The 16,953-nt window shown below is 59.4% G+C and overlaps 1 protein-coding gene across 1 annotated transcript; it reads right to left on the bottom strand.

Moving 5' to 3' along the window:
- Positions 1-7: 7 nt before the first annotated feature.
- Positions 8-7,359, bottom strand: TMCO6 (transmembrane and coiled-coil domains 6). Its single transcript, XM_050905504.1, has 12 exons — positions 7,275-7,359; positions 6,483-6,607; positions 6,124-6,233; positions 5,814-5,997; positions 4,453-4,557; positions 3,702-3,787; positions 3,015-3,131; positions 2,218-2,329; positions 1,955-2,129; positions 1,714-1,808; positions 959-1,126; positions 8-466 (listed from the first exon to the last, which is right to left on the bottom strand). The coding sequence occupies exons 1-12, from the start codon at positions 7,357-7,359 to the stop codon at positions 302-304; spliced, it is 1,527 nt and encodes a 508-aa protein (XP_050761461.1). The 3' UTR covers positions 8-301.
- Between the last annotated feature and the right edge of the window lie 9,594 nt (positions 7,360-16,953).

Here is a 16,953-nt window from a genome sequence, read left to right as displayed (position 1 = left end):
CGATCCAGCCCGGTTTATACACCACCTCCTCGGCATCAAGAGCCCGTCTGCCCGGGTTGCAGCTCAGCTCTGCCCCTGCACCAAGCTCGGGGGAGGCACGGGGCAGCCTGCTGGTAGCTACGAGGTGGCGACAAGGATGGAAACAGCTGTATCTTGCCAAGGACTAGTGTCCCCATGCAGCCGGCACTGGTGCTTACAGCCGGCGGTTAGAGCTCTCACCAGCCCTTGGGACAGCAGGGCATAGGGTGAACAAACGGTTTACTCCTCGGAGTGCAGGGGGAGGGAAGGGAGGTGGCATGGCCTAGGACAAGGCAGACAATGTGGCGTGGCAGGGGCTGAAGGCAGAGGCTCCCAGGGGCTGCCTGACCATGTCCAGCAGCGCTTGTGCCCGCTCCTGGAGTTCTGGGGTGCTCTGGTGCTGCTCAAGGGCCCGGTGCCCGCCTTGCCTGACGAAGTCAGCAGCAGCCTGTGCAAGAGGAGAGGGGTGAGAGCTGGCTGGCTGCCACCTGAGTAGCTGCTACAGCTGATCCTGTCTGCCCAGAGCCACCACTGGACAGCCCAGGGAACGGGTTGGAAGGAATGCCCCAGAGCCCTACCAGACACTAAAGTCCCAAGCCAGGTAAATCCTGCCATGCTGATCACTGGCCAGGAGTGTGCAGAGCTTGAAGTAAGCACAACTGAATCGAAAGAATCCCCCCGTAATAACCTCAAAGGGTACAAACCACCTGCCCAAAAAACAGTCATTGTCAATGAAAAGGAACTCCCCAGAGACACAAGAAGGGCTTCCACCCTCTGCATCACACAAGTGCCCCCCTTCAGGCACGTGGCTGGGTGCTGAGGAATTGGAGGCTAGCGTGGCAATGACTGAAGGCAGTATTATTTAAATAGTAATAATAATCCCCATCACCGGCTTTACGATCTCGTGCTTGATTCTGGGGCAGGCACCCCCCACTCTTACCTCCGGCCAGTGCAGGAAGAGGAGGTGCAGCAGCTCGAGGCACTGCCCCACTGCTTCGGGGTCAGGCAGCGTGAGGGTGGGCAGCAGCAGGGGCAGGGCAGGCTGCCCGTGCAGCCGCTGGCAGTAGGCTGGCCCCTTCTCTGCTATATTGCACAGAACTGTCAGGACCTGGATGGAGAAGCCGTGCGAGGGAGTGAGCAAGGAATGCTTCGTTAGCGGGCAGATTCCTGACAGGCTTAGGAGGGCTCCAAAGAGCTCCCCATGTCCTCCCTGGAGGCCCTGCCAGGTGCTTCCCCAAAGCCACGTGCCCACTAACTGGCTGGATTCTGAATGCTCTTTAAAAGCCTTCTCCATCCCCACTCTAAGGCACTGTTCATCCCCGTGCCAAGCAGACGCAGCCGTACCACCCACCCCTTGGCAAAGCATCCCCCCAAGACCCCCTAAAGCTTTAGGGTCTTCCAAAAGAACATGGCAGCAGCCTCCCCGGGCCCACTCCAGCTGCTGGCAGGCCTGGCCCCAAGTTAACATCTGCCTTGGGACCCCTCTTTTGCTGGGACAAGACTCTGTCAAGGGTAAATACAGATATAGCGACTTCAGGGGAGGCGGATGGTGACTCTACCACAACACGAGACCTTCTGCCAAGCTGTTGCTACTGCCCCAAGCCAACCTCCAACTTGAGCACTGTGTGGGCGGGATTCATGTTCCTGAAAGTCCAGTGCTTCCCCCCAGACCTGGGGCACGAGGCGAGGTCTTACCAACATGCTGACCATCTGGGAACACGGCAGGAGCTGCAGCAGGGCTGGGAGCAAGTCCAGGGAGAGCAGAGCGGAGCAGAAGAAAGGCTCGTCCGCTAAGGTGGGCAGAGAAGGAACGTGTCAATAAAATCGAGGTTTCTGAGGGAGGTCTCCGTAGACAAGACACCAACAAGTCTGCCAGCAATCAAGGCAGGTCCTGGCAGCAGCTCTGGCTCTGTTGACAGCCCCGTGGGACACTCACCCGTGAGGTTGTTCAGCAGCCAGAGACACTCCTGTACGATGAACGGGTGCTGCTGGAGGAAGCACTGCAGGATGAGGAAGAGGGCGATGAGCAGGCGCTCGTCCTGGATCTGGACTTCGTAGGCCGTCTCCTCCGCGAGCAAGTTACCGAGACACCGCAGCACTGGGCAGACGAGCTGTGACGGTGGGAAACACAAAGCCCTTTAGCTGGACCGCATCCCCACAGCAATGCCAAGAACGGGCAGCACCCTGCCTGCATCTTACCAGCTCCAGGCCCTCAGGAGCATCTTGGGGGACTTCAGAAGCCAGGTCGACCAGGAGCGAGGTGAGGGCAGGCAAGGCCCCCAGTGACAGCAATGCCGCGTTGGCTGTATGGCTGCAAAGGGAAGGGACAGCATGGTTGCTCTTGGCGCTTAGAGAGGGAAAACTGCTGTAGCCCTCGCCAAACAACAGGGCCTGGAAATTCGGAGCGCTCTCCTGAACCACCGTAGGGCTTGTTTCATGTTTGAATAGCAGCTTGTTTATGAGAAAGTTTAAAATCCAGTGGAAAACAGATCCACTGGAATTATCTGTGCGGATCTGGAAACAACAGCCCCGAGCCTTCTTTGAGTACCCACACATTCCTTTCTGCTGGGGCTGCTGAAAGAGATGGCACCGGAGCAGCCACGCCAGGGCAGGCAGAGATTGTTGGCAGCAGCCAGCCTGGCCGGATGACACTGGGCCAACCCCAGAAGCAGGAGGATTCAGGGAGCTTGCCTTGGGGAGTGCAGGGGACAACTCCAGACATGGGGAGGTGACTGGGGGGGCGTTCAGAGGACCAGAAACAGCCTCCTCAGGTTTAGCACCTGTTATCACCCTGTAAAGGAACTCAGTGATCCTGCAAACAGCAAGTGTGTGCTTGGATACAAGAGCGGGAATGCCCAGGATGGCAGGGAAATTGCTTTCCTAAGGTAAAGGGGCAAGGGGAGGCAATCCAGGTCCCCTCGAAGGACACTGAGCCTTCGTGCCTCTCTGTTTGGCTGCCCCCAGGGAACTCAAAATGAGGAGAAGAGCGCGTTTACCTACAAATGATGTAGTGGAGACACCACGCGAACTCCACGGCTGCTCCTATCCCAGCCTTGAGGCCAGAGCAAACCAGTCGAAGCATGTGCTGGGGGAGAACAGAGTCCAGAACCAAGCTGGGGTCAGAACAGCAGAGTTAATGGAGGCACAGGCCAGAGCACAAGCAGGACAGACAACTGACAGGGAGACACTAGCCCTGGCCACCAAGCAGGGAGCTGCTCCCCCCGTACTGGGGGCCACATGCTCCAAAAACACACCTGGAAGAGACTCTTTACCTAGGGGCTGCAGCCTCAGGCACCACTAAGGCCCAGCACAAGCTCTCCCTGTCCGTGGCAGGGTCTGGGGGCACTCAGGACACCTTGGCTGGGGTCACATTTTTGGCACTGGGGGCTGTCAAGCTGATCTTTTCCTTCACAGGAGGAATACAGCCAGAATTTCCCTGCGTGCCTACCCTGCTCAACACTGTCCTTTACTGAAATACCAGAGCTGTCTGCTCAGATGAGGCTGAGGGAAAAGACTCAAGCCCCGTGCCGTGATCTGCAACAAAACCTCCATAGTTCTGGTAGGATTCTGCTCTGAACGATTAATATCACGGGGATGGGAAAGGCGGCGGCGTCCCTGGCACGCAAATACCATGCCCGGCCCCAGGGCCCATCCTGATGCAGGGTTAAGAGGCTCAGACTCACGGTATGATCTCTGTGGGGGCTTCCTTGGCTTGGAGGAGCTGCGAGAGGACATAGCCCAGACCTTCCAGCACAGCCTCGTGCGGGGACTGCAATCAAACAGAACAAAGCTAATCCTGCATGACAGAGCCGGGGGATCCCAGGGTGCCAGCTGCCGTGCTGGTGAGAGGGCGATACCTCTTTGTAACACCAAACCAAGCAGCTGAGCGGCACAGTCTCTCCATGCCGGGAGAAGAGGGGGCACAACAGGGGACCGGGGAGTGACAGAGCAACCTGTGGCCGCACCAAAGCTGAGCTCTCCCCCCTCCCCGCACTCACGTGAGCTGCAGCTGTAGGGATCCAGGAGCCCAAACACAGCAGCAGTGCTGCTTTGAGCATTCAGATCTGCAAACGACAGCCCCACTCACTGTGTTGGCCTCGTATGGCTGCTGGACCCAAGCCATGCAGAGGGGAGAAGCCTGCAGCTCCCCGTGGTACAGACTGTTCATCGGCAAGCCACAGTGACGGATGTGAGAGATTCAGCTGGAGAAGGGCACAAGGTGGTGACCTGAGCCCCGAAAATGGAGTGCAGGGGAGCCCATGAGAGACCCTCACCGGCAAGGGAACAGCCCTCTGCAGAGGGGTCTCTGCCCATGGCCACAGCTGGAAGGAGGGCTGGTAACTCAGTACTGTCAGCCAGCATCTAAAGGGCATAAGAAAAGGCATCTTTCTGGGGCAGGGCAGGGGAAGAGCGTGGCTGAGCTATTTCACCCACCTGGATGCAGGATGCCAGCACTGGAATGATGCCCTGAGGCAGAAGCTGCTTCCTCACAGCTTCGCTTTCTACTACCAGGTTCCCCAGCGTGTACAAACACAGCTCCTGAAACACGCCCAAGAGAGCAGGTCATGTCCTCCGCACTCCCCAGCGGGACCCAGGCCAGCCTGGGCAGCCAGCAAGGCCTCTAGGTCCCTGCACCCTGGGACTAGAGCACACACTTCCCCTGAGCAGGGCAGAAGCTGTCTTCAGAGGGGTAAACATAGGTGGATACTGCTGGACTCTCCAGCTACCCCATTCCCAGCTGTATCAGCTTCAATTTATCCTTTTTCTGTCTGGCTCAGGTTGGGATCTGATCACTTCTACTTTGGAGGTTTTTCAGGCTTCTAATTATTGCTGTGACATTTCCCTGAGACCCCTCTAATTCCACAGTATTCTCCTGGAGACTGCCCATGTGCTGCATTAAAATGTTGGGGTTGCTCCCCGTCTTGTTCCTTAGCTCTGATCCTGTCTGCGTCTCAGAGGAGCACAGCGCGCTGTGCTCAAGGCGCACTGCTCGGCAGCTGGGAAAACACACGGGCGTCCTAGAGTTATTCCAACTGTTCGCTCCTTCGCCTGGATCAAACTGCGTGGCTTGGAGCCACAGGCGCTCTGCTCTTCCTCCTGACCTGGACTAAAGCCTGCCTGCTTGTTGCAGGAAGGTAAGCTGACACAGTAGCTGTCCCTGCATCTCAGCCTGCAGCTGCTCATTTCTTTCACTTTTCCAAGATCTTCTAAAACACCTAAACTGACCTGTATCTAATATTTCTGCTTTACCCACCACAGAGACACCAAGGTACCTCCTGTCCAGGCCCAGCCTGCGTCAAGAGGCCAGACCACACATCTGATGATGGAGTCCAACTGCCACAGCCTGCAGTCCCTGCTTCCCCAAACAGAGCTTGGAGCTGAAGAGGAGGAACCCCATTGCAAATGGGGCAAACCACTGTGTCCTGGGCTGCGGCGGGAGGATCTGCCTGGCCCAGACGAGGCTTGGGAGCATTTAAGAGCAGCCCGCAGCTACCTGGAAGGAGGTGCAAACACAATGGAACCAAACTCCTCTTGGTGTTGGGACAGGGCACAGTGAAGGGGGTCTCCATATTTCCAAGACTTGGCCAGACAAAGCTTCGCTGCCCTGGGCTAGCACCAGGGACAGTCCTGCTCCAAGGGGAAGGCTGGACTAGAGACTTCCAGAGGGCCCCTTCCCACCAGCACTCCTATGTGAGCCATGTTAGGCAAAGGCTGGCCAGAAGAGGTCAACACCCAACCGCTACCAAAGGATTATCAGGTGCCAGAGCCCTGACAAACGCAAGCACGGATCTTACCGTGAACTCGACACTGTGTCCTGAGAGGTAGGTGAGGAGATAGGAGGTCACTGGCAGACATGCCTCAGCCACAGCAGGGTCACTGGAGTGGGAGAGCTCGTGGAGACAGCGGGCTGCCTCCATCTGCATGTCAGCCAGGCTGCTGGTGAAGAGCCCGATCAGTGTCCGGATGCTCCCGTCCAGCCTGGTGGAACCCAAAGGGTGCTGTCACCTCCTGCCTTCCCACCCTTGGCCACACACACAACTGGGACAAAGGGCCACTCTGGACATGCCCTTGATAACAGCCATGCAGTGCCAGACCTGGGCTGACCTGACAAACTTCTGCTGAGTCTCCTTGTTCTGCAGAGCCCAGCGGAGGCGGCTGAGTGATCTTTTCCTGTCCTCTGAACCCCTCTGCACACCTCTGAGCAGCTCAAGAACCTGTCCAAAAATTAAAAGATGGGTGAATTTCAAGCAGTACCAGGGTTAAGATTTCATCCCGTTAATCCTGGAGGCAAAGAAACCCAGGGCACAAAGATGGTCACAACGAACCTTACTGTTTCTCACCGTGTCTGGCAGTGACTCAGAAAACACTCCCAAACCCGCCTCCACCCAGGCTCCTCTGCATGCCTAGAGGCTGGCGAAGACCCCAGGGACCCTCATCACCATGGAGAACATCATGTTCTTCACCTCATCCTCCGAGAGAGGGTCCGGCATGATCTCTGCTCCATCCTGTCCACCGTCCTCTGCTGCAGTGTCCTCCCGCAGAAGCCGCTTGCTGACCAGCTGCTCCTGCCGCCGGGCTTTCCTGAGAGCTGTGATCGGATCGGTCCCCATCACTACCTGCCTACGTCAAGATGCTCTTCCATCCCACCAAAGAGCCTTATTCCTTTTAACAGGGAGAAACTGCCAGTTCCTCCTTGTGTGAGCCCGGGAGGGACGCACGAGGCAGCGACTGCATTTAGACCTTGCACGCCGCAGGGCTGCGGGGTCGGGCACTCATCAACGTGCGAAGCCATGGCTGGGCAAACCGGCACGAAAGCAGGACAGGGGCGTGAGGACCAGAGCAGCCACACTGGGAGGGACCCAAGGCTGGTTTTACATAGGCGAGACCTTGAAAAACCCAAACTGCAGGGAGGTGGTCGAGGAAATGGGGCATCCAGGGCAGAAAACCCACGTGGATTAAAAAAACCAAAAGGCTGTAAAATGCTTCCCTGCGTGGGCAGGGAGCTCACAGACGCCAGCCATCCTGTGCACCCCCAGGATGTGCGGCCAGACGGGGCGGGGGGCCGGAGCTCTGTTTGGGTCCCGCTGTGGGGCAGAGCTGGCGGCCATGGGGTCTCCCACCCGTGGCCCCGCCACCCACGGAGGGACCCACAAACCCCGAGACCTCGGCGCAGGGCCCGGCCCCGTCCTGCCGCGCTGCCCCCTCCCCTCCCCGCCCGGGCAGGCCCAGGCCCCGGCCCCGGCCCCGGCGCGGACCTGCCTCTCGCTCCCGCCGCCGGGCCCGCAGCTCCTCCGCGCCGCGGCCGCTGGGCCCGGCCCTGCGCTGCCGCCGGCCCCACATGGCGACGGGCGGAGGAGGAGGCCGGGCCGGGGCGGGCAGGGAGAAAGGCGGGCAGGGCCCGGGCCGGGCAGGGCCGTGGCGAGGAGGCCGGGCAGGGCCGGGCCCGGGGCGGGGCGGCGGGCAGGGCTGGATGGCGGAGGCGTTGCCGCCGCTGCCGCTGCCGCTGCCGCTGCCAGGTCCCCGGGCAGCCCCGGGAAGGGGGGCCGGAGGCCCTGCTGTCCCCCCCCGCCGAGGGCTCGGCCGGCGGGTCCGCCCGCAGCCCGGGGAGCCCCGGGGCCGGGGCCCAGGCACCCCCCTGCCTCCCCAGCTCCCAGCCCAGGAGGACCAGGATCAGCCCTTCCCGGGGCAGGGGCTCTGCTGGGGCACCCCCCCGCCATCCTGCTGCTGCTCCAGCGTCAGGAGGGAGCTTGGCCAGCCTTGCTGCGTGGCCGGGGCAAGCAGAGCCGTGTGGCTGGGTCGGCGGGGAGTGTGTGGTGACCCTCTTCGGTGCCGTCAGCGGTTGTGGCACTGGCTCCGGGGATGGGGTGTGGGGCCTGCACGCAGGGACATAGACACGAGTGTGCACGGTGGGGGGAAACCAGCCAGAGGATGAACTCCGCTGGCCTTGCAGGGCTGAAACCAGCCAGCCTCTGGGCTCAGGCAAAGTTTCTGCCCCCGCAGGGCTGGATTGCATGTTTGTTGAAGCCAAAAATGCCCAGAGGCTCAGCGGAAACGTAAGACAACGGGTGTCGGTGCCCTAGGATCTTCCACGGTGGCGATAAGAACAACAAATTCATCACCCAAAAGATGGCTCGAAAACCACGGGTCTTTGAAGCAGGGTGTGGCTGGCCACCGAGGAGACAGAAGAGCTCATTTTTCCCCAGAAAGGCATTTGAGGGAGATTGCAGCAGGAATGAGCAATTAAAAGGTACGAGGCCCAGACAGAGCTGCCGACCTCACCAAAAGGAGTAGCGAGGAGAACTCAGAAAGGCTGCTACGATTTTTCCACGATGCACAGAGCAGCAGTTTTATGTAACCCGAGGATGGAGAAGAGGAATCATGGAATTGCTGAACCCCTCTGCACAAGGAATTCCTCAAGGAAAGGCAGCAAAGCACTGCAGCGCTCCACCTCAGATGCCAGGAACAAGAAAACGAGCTGCAGTGGATGTAGCGACCAAAAGGAGACCTTCCCTTCACCCATCCCAGCAGCAGAGTGCCAGAGTGTGTGGGATAGGCAGCTCTGGCCCCAGCTGTTGTCGCGCTGATAGTGTCTCTCTGTGATGCCGCATTAACAACAACAACAAACTGGGAACTGCATCTTCTAGCCGTGCAGTTTTGTTGCCTTTCTGAAACCCTTTCTGAAATCCAACATAGGCAGAGAAATCCCTGGGGAAGAAAAAGTCCCTGATAGATCTTTCCAAATGCCTGGTGGTCTCCGCTCGCTGACGGAGAGCGTTAAGATCTTGTTGTAGGCACAGCCACCAGCTGCCAAAGGACCACAGGGCAAGTGATGTGAGTTCCTCAGCGAAGCCAAGTAGCCAGCTTGCCCAGGAAGCCGATCTTGGGTGAAGGAGTGCCCTTCGCAGCATTGGGCTGTGCACACAGTGGATGGGAATTTGTCCCGTTCCCATCCTACATGGGACACAGGCATCTGGGGATGGTCTGGATACTGGGTATGACAGTCCCGTACCCTTCTGCATTGCCTCCTGCAGGGTGCTCAGCACCCGGTGGGCTCCGAGGCACAGCAAGCCCAGAGCATCTGGAAGCAAAGGTGTGTTTGGGCTGGTCCCAAGAGTGCCTTTAGGGCACCTTGACCGCACTCTCTTCCCTCATCCTTCCTAGGAAAGTGAGCAGCATTGGCACTTAGACCAAAACCCTTCCCAGCTCGCAGCCATGGGCAGCCTCTTGCTGCAGGGAAGCAAAGCAGAAGTGACTTGGGCGGTTGCTGCACGGCACGTTGCTTCCCGTGACACAGCCAGCCTTGTCCTGCTTAGGAAGTCCCGCAGCGGGAGCAAGAGCAGTGCCTGGGAACTTGCCTCCAGGTGCCCGCCAGCCCCGACCGTGTGGATCTAAACGCAGGCAGGACGGGCTGCGGAAGCGCCAACGGCAGCTGGAAGACACCTGCAGGCACTGAGGTCTCATCCGGCTGGAGGCAGGGGAGGATCAGGCGCAGGAGAGAGCTGAGCGCTTGCAGAGCCTTTGGCACCTAAGCCCTGGATTTGGCAGCAGCTAGAGGAAGCAGCCGTGGGGCAAGGAAACATTTCAGTGTGAGCTGGCTGGTGAGTCACTGGACAAACCCACCCCTGCTTCGTGCTGCCCCCTCAGCGAGGGGGACTTCGCGCAAGTGCTGGAGGAGAGCTTCTCTCCGGGGGGGTGGTGCAGCCCCATGACGGCACAGAGAGGTAGGGAGAGCTCTGTCCTCGGAGGCTTTTGAGACGCAGCCAGGAAAAGCTCTGGCTGATCAGGGCTAGTGCCAGCAACAGACCTGCTCGAAGCAGGAGGGTGGACTGGAGACCCCCAAAGACTCCTTGCCACCGCCCTGCCCCGGTGCTCAGGCAGAGCTGAGTCAGCACATTCTTAAGAGCCTTTAATCTTTGCTTGCTGCTTTTTTGCAATCTGTTGATAAGACTCTCCCGTCAGCTAGACAGCAAAGCCATACTTGGTGCTGACAGGGATGCATACAGACCCTCAGGAATTATTTTCTACCATCCCCTTGGAGGCTGGTAATGAATCAGATCGCTGGGTGAGAAAAAGGAAAATATGAAGCCCTCTGTTGCAATTTCCTGCCCCAGATTACAGAGCGCACCACACAGAGAAACAGAGCTGTGGCTCTCCCTTCCTGTGGTCAGACTGATTTATCTGGCTTCACTGTCCATAACTCAACATTTCTAGTTTCTCCTGATCTGTGGGATTTCCTGGTCGCTTAGGAATGGGAGTCTGCAGCAAGGTAGCCCAGGCAGGAAAGCGCAGAGCCCGGTGGCTGCTGCCTCAGGAGGAGCCACCCTGCCTTGCTGAAACCCTGCTTTTGGGGTGGGGTGAGACCAATGCCACCGACTCCCTGCCGAGGAGCGGGTGGCACAGGTGTAGCTCTTGGGTGTTTTCGCTGGTGATTTGAGCTTTGCCCCGAGTCATGACTGAGTAGTCAGGCACGTGCTGATGGGGTGCGCTGGACCCACACGAAGGGCAGTTGGGTAGGAGGGATGAGGGCAGCGCTGTGTCCCTGAGGGGTGGCTCTCCGGGGCTGAACCTGCCCAAGCCAGCCCTCCAGTCGGCTGGATCTGAATGGTCCCCTCAGCTGCCACAAGACTGCTGCCTTTCACTGTTGCTCTCCTCGTTTCTAGGTTGTTCACCATGAGTGTGGCTGTTCTCCTCCTCCTGGGGCTGGGGCTGTTGGAGGCAGAAGGCAGATGTTTCTTCAATCGCACTCAGGAGCACTGTGTGTGCTACAGCCTGTCCCAGGAAAGCCTAAGCAGCATCATCCAGTGCCTCCCAGCCTCTGTTGTGGAGTTTCGGGGGGGAGAACTGGAGAGATACGTAGCCTTCCCCATCAGAGACCTGGAGCCCTCCACCATTGAAATGCTGGGCTCCCTTGTCATCAGGAAAATAATCTTTGGTGATCTCCTGGTGCCTGAGATACTCCTCGCCCGAGTCCTGAGGTTCTTCTCCTACACCCAGGTGCAGGAGCTGGTGTTTGAGAGCTGCATTTTCGAGGGGAGAAGCAACTGGGATGAAATGGCCGGCCGGGACTTGCCCATATTGTCCCTGCAGTTCCACAATGTGACATCTGCCCCGCTGATGGGCCGCGAGCAGGACTTCTCTAGTCTGAGCAGCTGGCTGGAGACGCTGCAGGAGCTGGCTGTCGCTGGCTCCCACGTCACCAGCCTGCCCTGCAGCATTGGAAGGGTGTTCACAGCTCTGCGCTCCCTGGACATGGCACAAAACAGCCTTGGGGATGAGAGCTTGATGCCCGCCTTCTGCAAGGGGGCTTTCCCTCAGCTCCAGGTACTGAGTCTGCAACGCAACAACCTGACATCCTACCACAGCGTGTGCGAAGGTGTGCAGCTGCTGCGTGAGCTCCAGCATCTAGATCTCAGCCAGAACAAGCTCATGGCAGACCCGTCCTCTTCCTGCCAGTGGCCAGCGTCCCTCCGAATTTTTAACTTGTCCGACACTGGCTTGGAGGAAGTCCTCACACCTCTGCCTCCCAGTCTAGAAGTGTTGGACATGAGCTGCAACCACCTCCGTGCTGTAGACACCTCCCTCAGCTCCCTGAAGAAGCTCTTCCTGAGCCAAAACATGCTGCAGGCTGCCCCCTCCATCAGGAATTACCCCATGTTGGACACCCTGCACCTAGACAACAACTTGATTACAGAGCTGCCGTGGGATGAGGTGAAGCTCCTGGGGCACCTGTGGGATGTGGCTGCAGCTGGCAACCCCTACAATTGCTCATGCTCCGGGGCCGAGGGGCTCCAGGCGCTGGCGGGCATGGGACACCTTGGGCAGGGCTGGCCCCAGGACTACACGTGTCACTCCCCCCCTCGCTACCAGGGCAGGCTGGTGAAGGACGTGCCGGTCTCGGTGCTGCAGTGTAACAGTGCTGCGGTGATTGCCCCTGTCTGCGTTGCCCTTGCCCTGCTCGGCATGGCTGGGGCCGTCTACATGGTCAGATCCAGGCCTGGGCTCATCCGGCCCTGCCGCAGAGTGTGAAGGGGATGTGTGACCGTTCCCACCAGTGCTTTCCCGCAGCGGCTCAGCCCCGAGGGCTGCAAGGCCAGGAGCTCTGTGGGAAGACTCACAGGACCCCCAAGAGCTGTTGAGGGGCTCTCTCGGTGTCCCCAGTCCAAGCTTCCCTGTGGGACAGGACTGTCCCCAGCATTATCCCACAGTGGCTGTGGCTTTGCCCATCCAAGTTTTGGGGAAACCCTGAAGCAAAGCCCCTTGCCATGCTCTGTCCCAGGACTGCACCCTCCCAGAGGGGTTTTCATTATGGCCAACTCTCACTCCCCAAGCCCCAACGTGCACCCTTTGCCCCTGTGATACCATCTGCCCTGAACAAGAGGAGTTCAGCTCCATCATATTTGTACCGCTGCAGGCAGCGCTCAGGTGCCCCAAGCCTCACTGGGGTCTGGTGGTCTCCACCCAGAGCCCCCCCACCTTGTAGCCCTGTGCCCCCCCAGCCCAGACGTCCCTGCAGCCTCCGCAGCCCCTCTGCTGATCCTCCACCTCTCCTCACCTCGGGCTATGGCTGGGCCATGGCTCTGAGGATGTCTGGTTTGTGAGGATGTCTGCTCAGCTGCTATTCAGCATAAGAGAAAAACCACAAAAGACAGGAAAATGAATAAATCAAACACCCCTATGCACAAACACTAACGAGCGGGAGGTAACAGAGACAGCAACCAAGATGAGCTCTCAAGGCACTGGTGGACGAACCCCTCAAGTGTGACCTTGAAGAGGTTCAACCAGAAACATTTTAACTGCTAAGAAGAAAACGGGTTTATTCTGGGTTCTGGGTTATTCAGAAAAAGTCTCATAGGAAAGAGAAAATTGATTATGGGATGCTGAGGGAGATCGGGTGAATGCAAAACTTACTGGGGAACGCTTATGGGAAGGATCAAAGGGAGGTTCACGGTGGGTGGGTGGGGAAGGAACAAGCGTGGGAAAATGGGGATGGGGAAGAAGGGGGCTGGTCGTAGGTAGGCAGTGCTCACCTGGCCAAGCCCTGTGCTTCATCCCCACGGTCTGTCGTGGCTTCTCATTAAAATCTATTCCTGGGTATTTTCTGTGTCACCTCACTCTAATCTGTTTGCGCACATGTGCACGTGACCTGCGAGCAAACACAGGCTGGACTAGCCGGTGGGTGGGAAACCAGAGTGTGGAAAGACCCAAGGCTGGAGCTGGAGAGTGGCTAAATGGGGCCCAGGGTCCAGCCGTGGATCCGTGGTGGGCTTGGGCTCTGCTGCGTGTTTGAGGGCACACGGGTGTGCACCTGCATGTGGGTCGAGGGTGGGGGTGTGGGATTGTGCCACCAGCCCACATCAGCCCTGAGCAGCTGGAGGGGAGGGATGGGGCCGTGCCGCCCGTGTGCTTGTGTTCGTGGGAGCGCCGTTGGTGGTTAGCAGGGTGCTAGCAAAGGCACTGCTCTGCTTGTGTTGACCTGTGTGGACATGTGTACACCAGGTGTCTGCATTTGCATCTTGGGGGTTGGTGCTTTGCCTTGCTGCTGGCTGGACCTGGGAATAGGGAGCAGCAGCTGCTGTCTAATGGATGAGGAAGGAGAAATCCCTGTGTCCCAGAATCCTAGGATTTGCTTTCCCTTAGCAGCACCCACGTGAAACACAACCCCACCCTTGCTGTGCTCCTGATGGAGCCCCAGTTGCTGCTTGCTCCATTTGCAATGACGGCTCACGTCCAGCGTGGCATCACCCTCACGCCTGAAGACATTTGGGCAGGCAGGGGCTCAGGGAGGCAGGGGCAGCATTGTAAATTCATTTTATAGGGGGAATGGTGGCAGACGGAGGGCAGATCTCCTCATTGTGCCTGGTCCTGCCCAAATGCAAGGGGCAGGGACTGTCCTGGGACCTCTCTCCTGTCTCCCACAGTCTGTGTTTCCACAGACCACAGAGATCCTCAGCTTCAGCATTTCCTTTTGTGCTTTCTTGGTATGACTGATCTCTAATAAATGTGGTTCTGTCGTTTGTGGTTGCTTCTTTTGTCTAGAAAACCTTCATAATAGTCCAAGGTCCCTCATCTCCTGTCCCCAGCTTTCAAAGATGTCCCTCTTGGAGCCAGGAGCACGCCAATGGTGCGAGTGGGTCCAGGCACCCACTTGCCTCCCATGGTCCTGCTGACTCCTTGGCCAGCGGGGCTCAGCCTCCAGAACACGGTACCTCCAGGCTGGGCCCGGCTCTGCCCGTCTCTGCCCACACAACTGTTCGCAACACCCATTAATAATGCAGGGGAACAGGATCCCCCCGTGTAACTCCATCCCCTGCCCTGTCCAGAACAGCAGCTCAAAGGCTGCTGCTACCGAGCTGGGCATGGACGCTGGGGAGGTGAGTGCCATCATGGGGGACATCACAGGGTGGTTTGGAGGGATTTGTCCCCTGCCTTTGGTGCAGCATAGCCAGGTGCTGCCCAGCTCCCCAGGGGCTCATCCAGCTCCTGGCAGGTGCTGGGTGTGTGGGGCAGGACCCAGCTCATTCCCCCTCTGCCCTGTGTGCCGGCAGGCCAAGCAGGATGTCTGCGTGCGAGCAGCCGTGGGACTCCACCAGGCAGCAGGTAGAGCTGGGGCTCAGGACACCTGCAGCGTCCCAGTGCCTTCAGCCTGAACCCCCACGCCAGGGAACCGGGCTAGGGCGGCAGCCACAGCCGTGGTGGCACTGGGACTGCTGGCCATGCTGGTGGGCCTGGCCTGGGCAGTGGTGGTGGGGAGGGGGCATCCTCTCCACCCTGGTGGCTCTGAGCACCGTGGTCATAGCGGGAGGGCTTGGGAACGATGTGAAGCCCTGGGACCTGGCCCCAGGCTGCACGGGGGGGACAGAGCTGGGGCAGGTGGGGATGACCCCCCTGCACCACCCCACGCTCAGTGTTTTCAGGGCTGGGGGAAAGCTGGGAAGCCAGCAGCGAAGACCCCCTGCAGCTTCTCTTCGCTGGGAAGGAGGTCCAGGTGAGAGTGGCAGGGACATGGCATCAAGGGGACGAGGGTCCCTGGGGAACCAGACGGGAGCAGGGGGCTCTGTCCCAGCCACCTGCCATGCCTGGGACCCTGATGGGTGCTAAGGTCTTGGGCTGATCCTGCCCTACACCCCTAAGGGCCCCTCTCTTGTGGGGGGCTCCTGGGGGTTACCAGATAGCAGGGGAAGGGAGAGGGAGTCCCCCCCCCCGCCTGTGCCAGGCCCTCCATACCACCCCTGCCATCTCCATCCCACTGTGCCCAGTCCCTCCTTTACCCGGCACTGGTCATACTGGGATGGGGGAAAGCTGAACATTATCACCCTCCCTCCCTTGTGCCAGGACAGCTGCTTGACTGTCGATGGTGTCTTCCGCTTGGATGCAGGACAGGTATTGTGGGCCCCAATTCCTTCTTCTGCACCCCTGTCCCCAGCCAGATGAGCCAGGGACATGATGAGCCAGGGACACGCTGGCCCAAGCTGTGGGCTGGGGCACCCAGCTGTGGTCCCGGGGGCACTGGGCACCGCTGCCAGCTCCTCCGGTGTCACAGGCAGTGCTGGGGACCCAGGGCTTGGTCCTATGTGTGGTTCTGCTGGTGTTTCTCACCCCTTCCCTGTTTCCTCTTGGGTGCTGGGACATGGCTGCTGTGCTCTGCCATGCTGTCTGTGCCTTACTGCCCATGCCGTGCTCTCTCTGGCGTGCTGTGCACCACTGTGCCATGCCATCCGTGCCATGCCATGCCATGCATGCTGTGCATCTACACCGTGCCATCCATACTGGGCTACCCGTGTCACACCATGTGTTGTGCTGGGCCCGATCCATGCCAATGCCCTCTGTGCTGGGCCATCTGCACCATGCAGCCCGTGCCATGCCATGCTGGCTGTGCCATGCCGGCTGTGCCATGCCATCCCTGCTCTGCTGGCTATGTCTCTCCTACCAGGAGAAGGTCCTGGAGTTGGCAAGACCCCAGCTGGCCCTGGTTCCCCTTGGCTACAGCGTGTCCCTGCTGCTGTGGGACCCCCATGGCCCTGGGACTCAGCTACCCTTCCAGAGCATCGTCTGGCAGGTGAGGGCACAGGGCATGGTAGGGGAGAGGTGACAGTGCAACTGCACAGTGCTGGGCTCCCAGGTCATCCAACTGACCCCAGTCCTGCTGGTACGGGTGTGAGACCCAGCCATGGGTGCCAAGAACCAATGGCTCCCAGCTTGACCGGCTTGTCCCCAGGTGATCGACACCATCTTCCAAGAACTGGAGGCCTTGGGGGGCGATGCACAGAGCCTGCAAACTGTCAGCCTGGTCCAGGTAGGGCAGGAGCAGGGCTGGCCAGGACGCCCTGGGGTTGGGGTCCCATTCCCTCTCTGCCACTGGCCAGACCCTGCTGCGCCAAGGGGCATATATTGCCCCAGTACTGGCATCCAGTCCCCTATGCCGGAGGGTGACCAGGGGCTGGAGACCTTCGGATCCCAGGTTTTCTCACCTCTTCGCAGGACTTCCCGGGCGTGGGAAGCCTTGGCTGCCCACGAGGCGTCTCCCAGGCTCCAGCAGCACGGTGGGAACAGGGGAGCTCTCTAACACCTTCCTGCCCACCTCGTGGCTGGGCTTTTCCTGCCATCCACTGCTCCCCGTGGCCTGAAGGTCCCTCCAGTGTGTCCTTGGTCGGCACAGGAGTGATGCCAGCTCCTGCCACCAGGCTGGGTCCTGCTCTTTGGCTCCAGGATGCTGCCAGGGACCTGCCAAGCTCCACACAGGGCTCGGGCGTTCCCAGGGCTCTGCCTTTCCCTGGCCCTGGGGCTGGAAAGGCTGGGAGTGACCCTGAGATCTCTCCCTTCTCAGCCCTTACCTGTGCATAGCCACGAGCAACCTGGGTGCCCGGTGAGTGCGGGATGCCAGCAGCCCCCTCTTTCTGCCCCCCTGCCTAACGCAGTCCCGTTCCAGGTCTGCAC

This window comes from Gymnogyps californianus, chromosome 14 (assembly GCF_018139145.2).
Source record: "Gymnogyps californianus isolate 813 chromosome 14, ASM1813914v2, whole genome shotgun sequence".
NCBI classification, from domain to species: Eukaryota; Metazoa; Chordata; class Aves; order Accipitriformes; family Cathartidae; genus Gymnogyps; species Gymnogyps californianus.
The sequence above is the reverse complement of the archived record's forward strand: the minus strand, read 5'-3'. Positions and strand labels throughout refer to the sequence as shown.

What these genes read in the sequence shown, in the direction of transcription:
- TMCO6 (XM_050905504.1), bottom strand. Translation starts at nt 7,359, where the DNA reads ATGTGGGGCCGGCGGCAGCGCAGGGCCGGGCCCAGCGGCCGCGGCGCG. An exon ending in GCGGCGGGAGCGAGAGGCAG is followed by an intron (nt 6,608 to 7,274) that starts GTCCGCGCCGGG and finishes ATCCGATCACAG; the next exon opens with CTCTCAGGAAAGCCCGGCGG. An exon ending in TGCTGGCATCCTGCATCCAG is followed by an intron (nt 3,788 to 4,452) that starts GTGGGTGAAATA and finishes GTTTGATTGCAG; the next exon opens with TCCCCGCACGAGGCTGTGCT.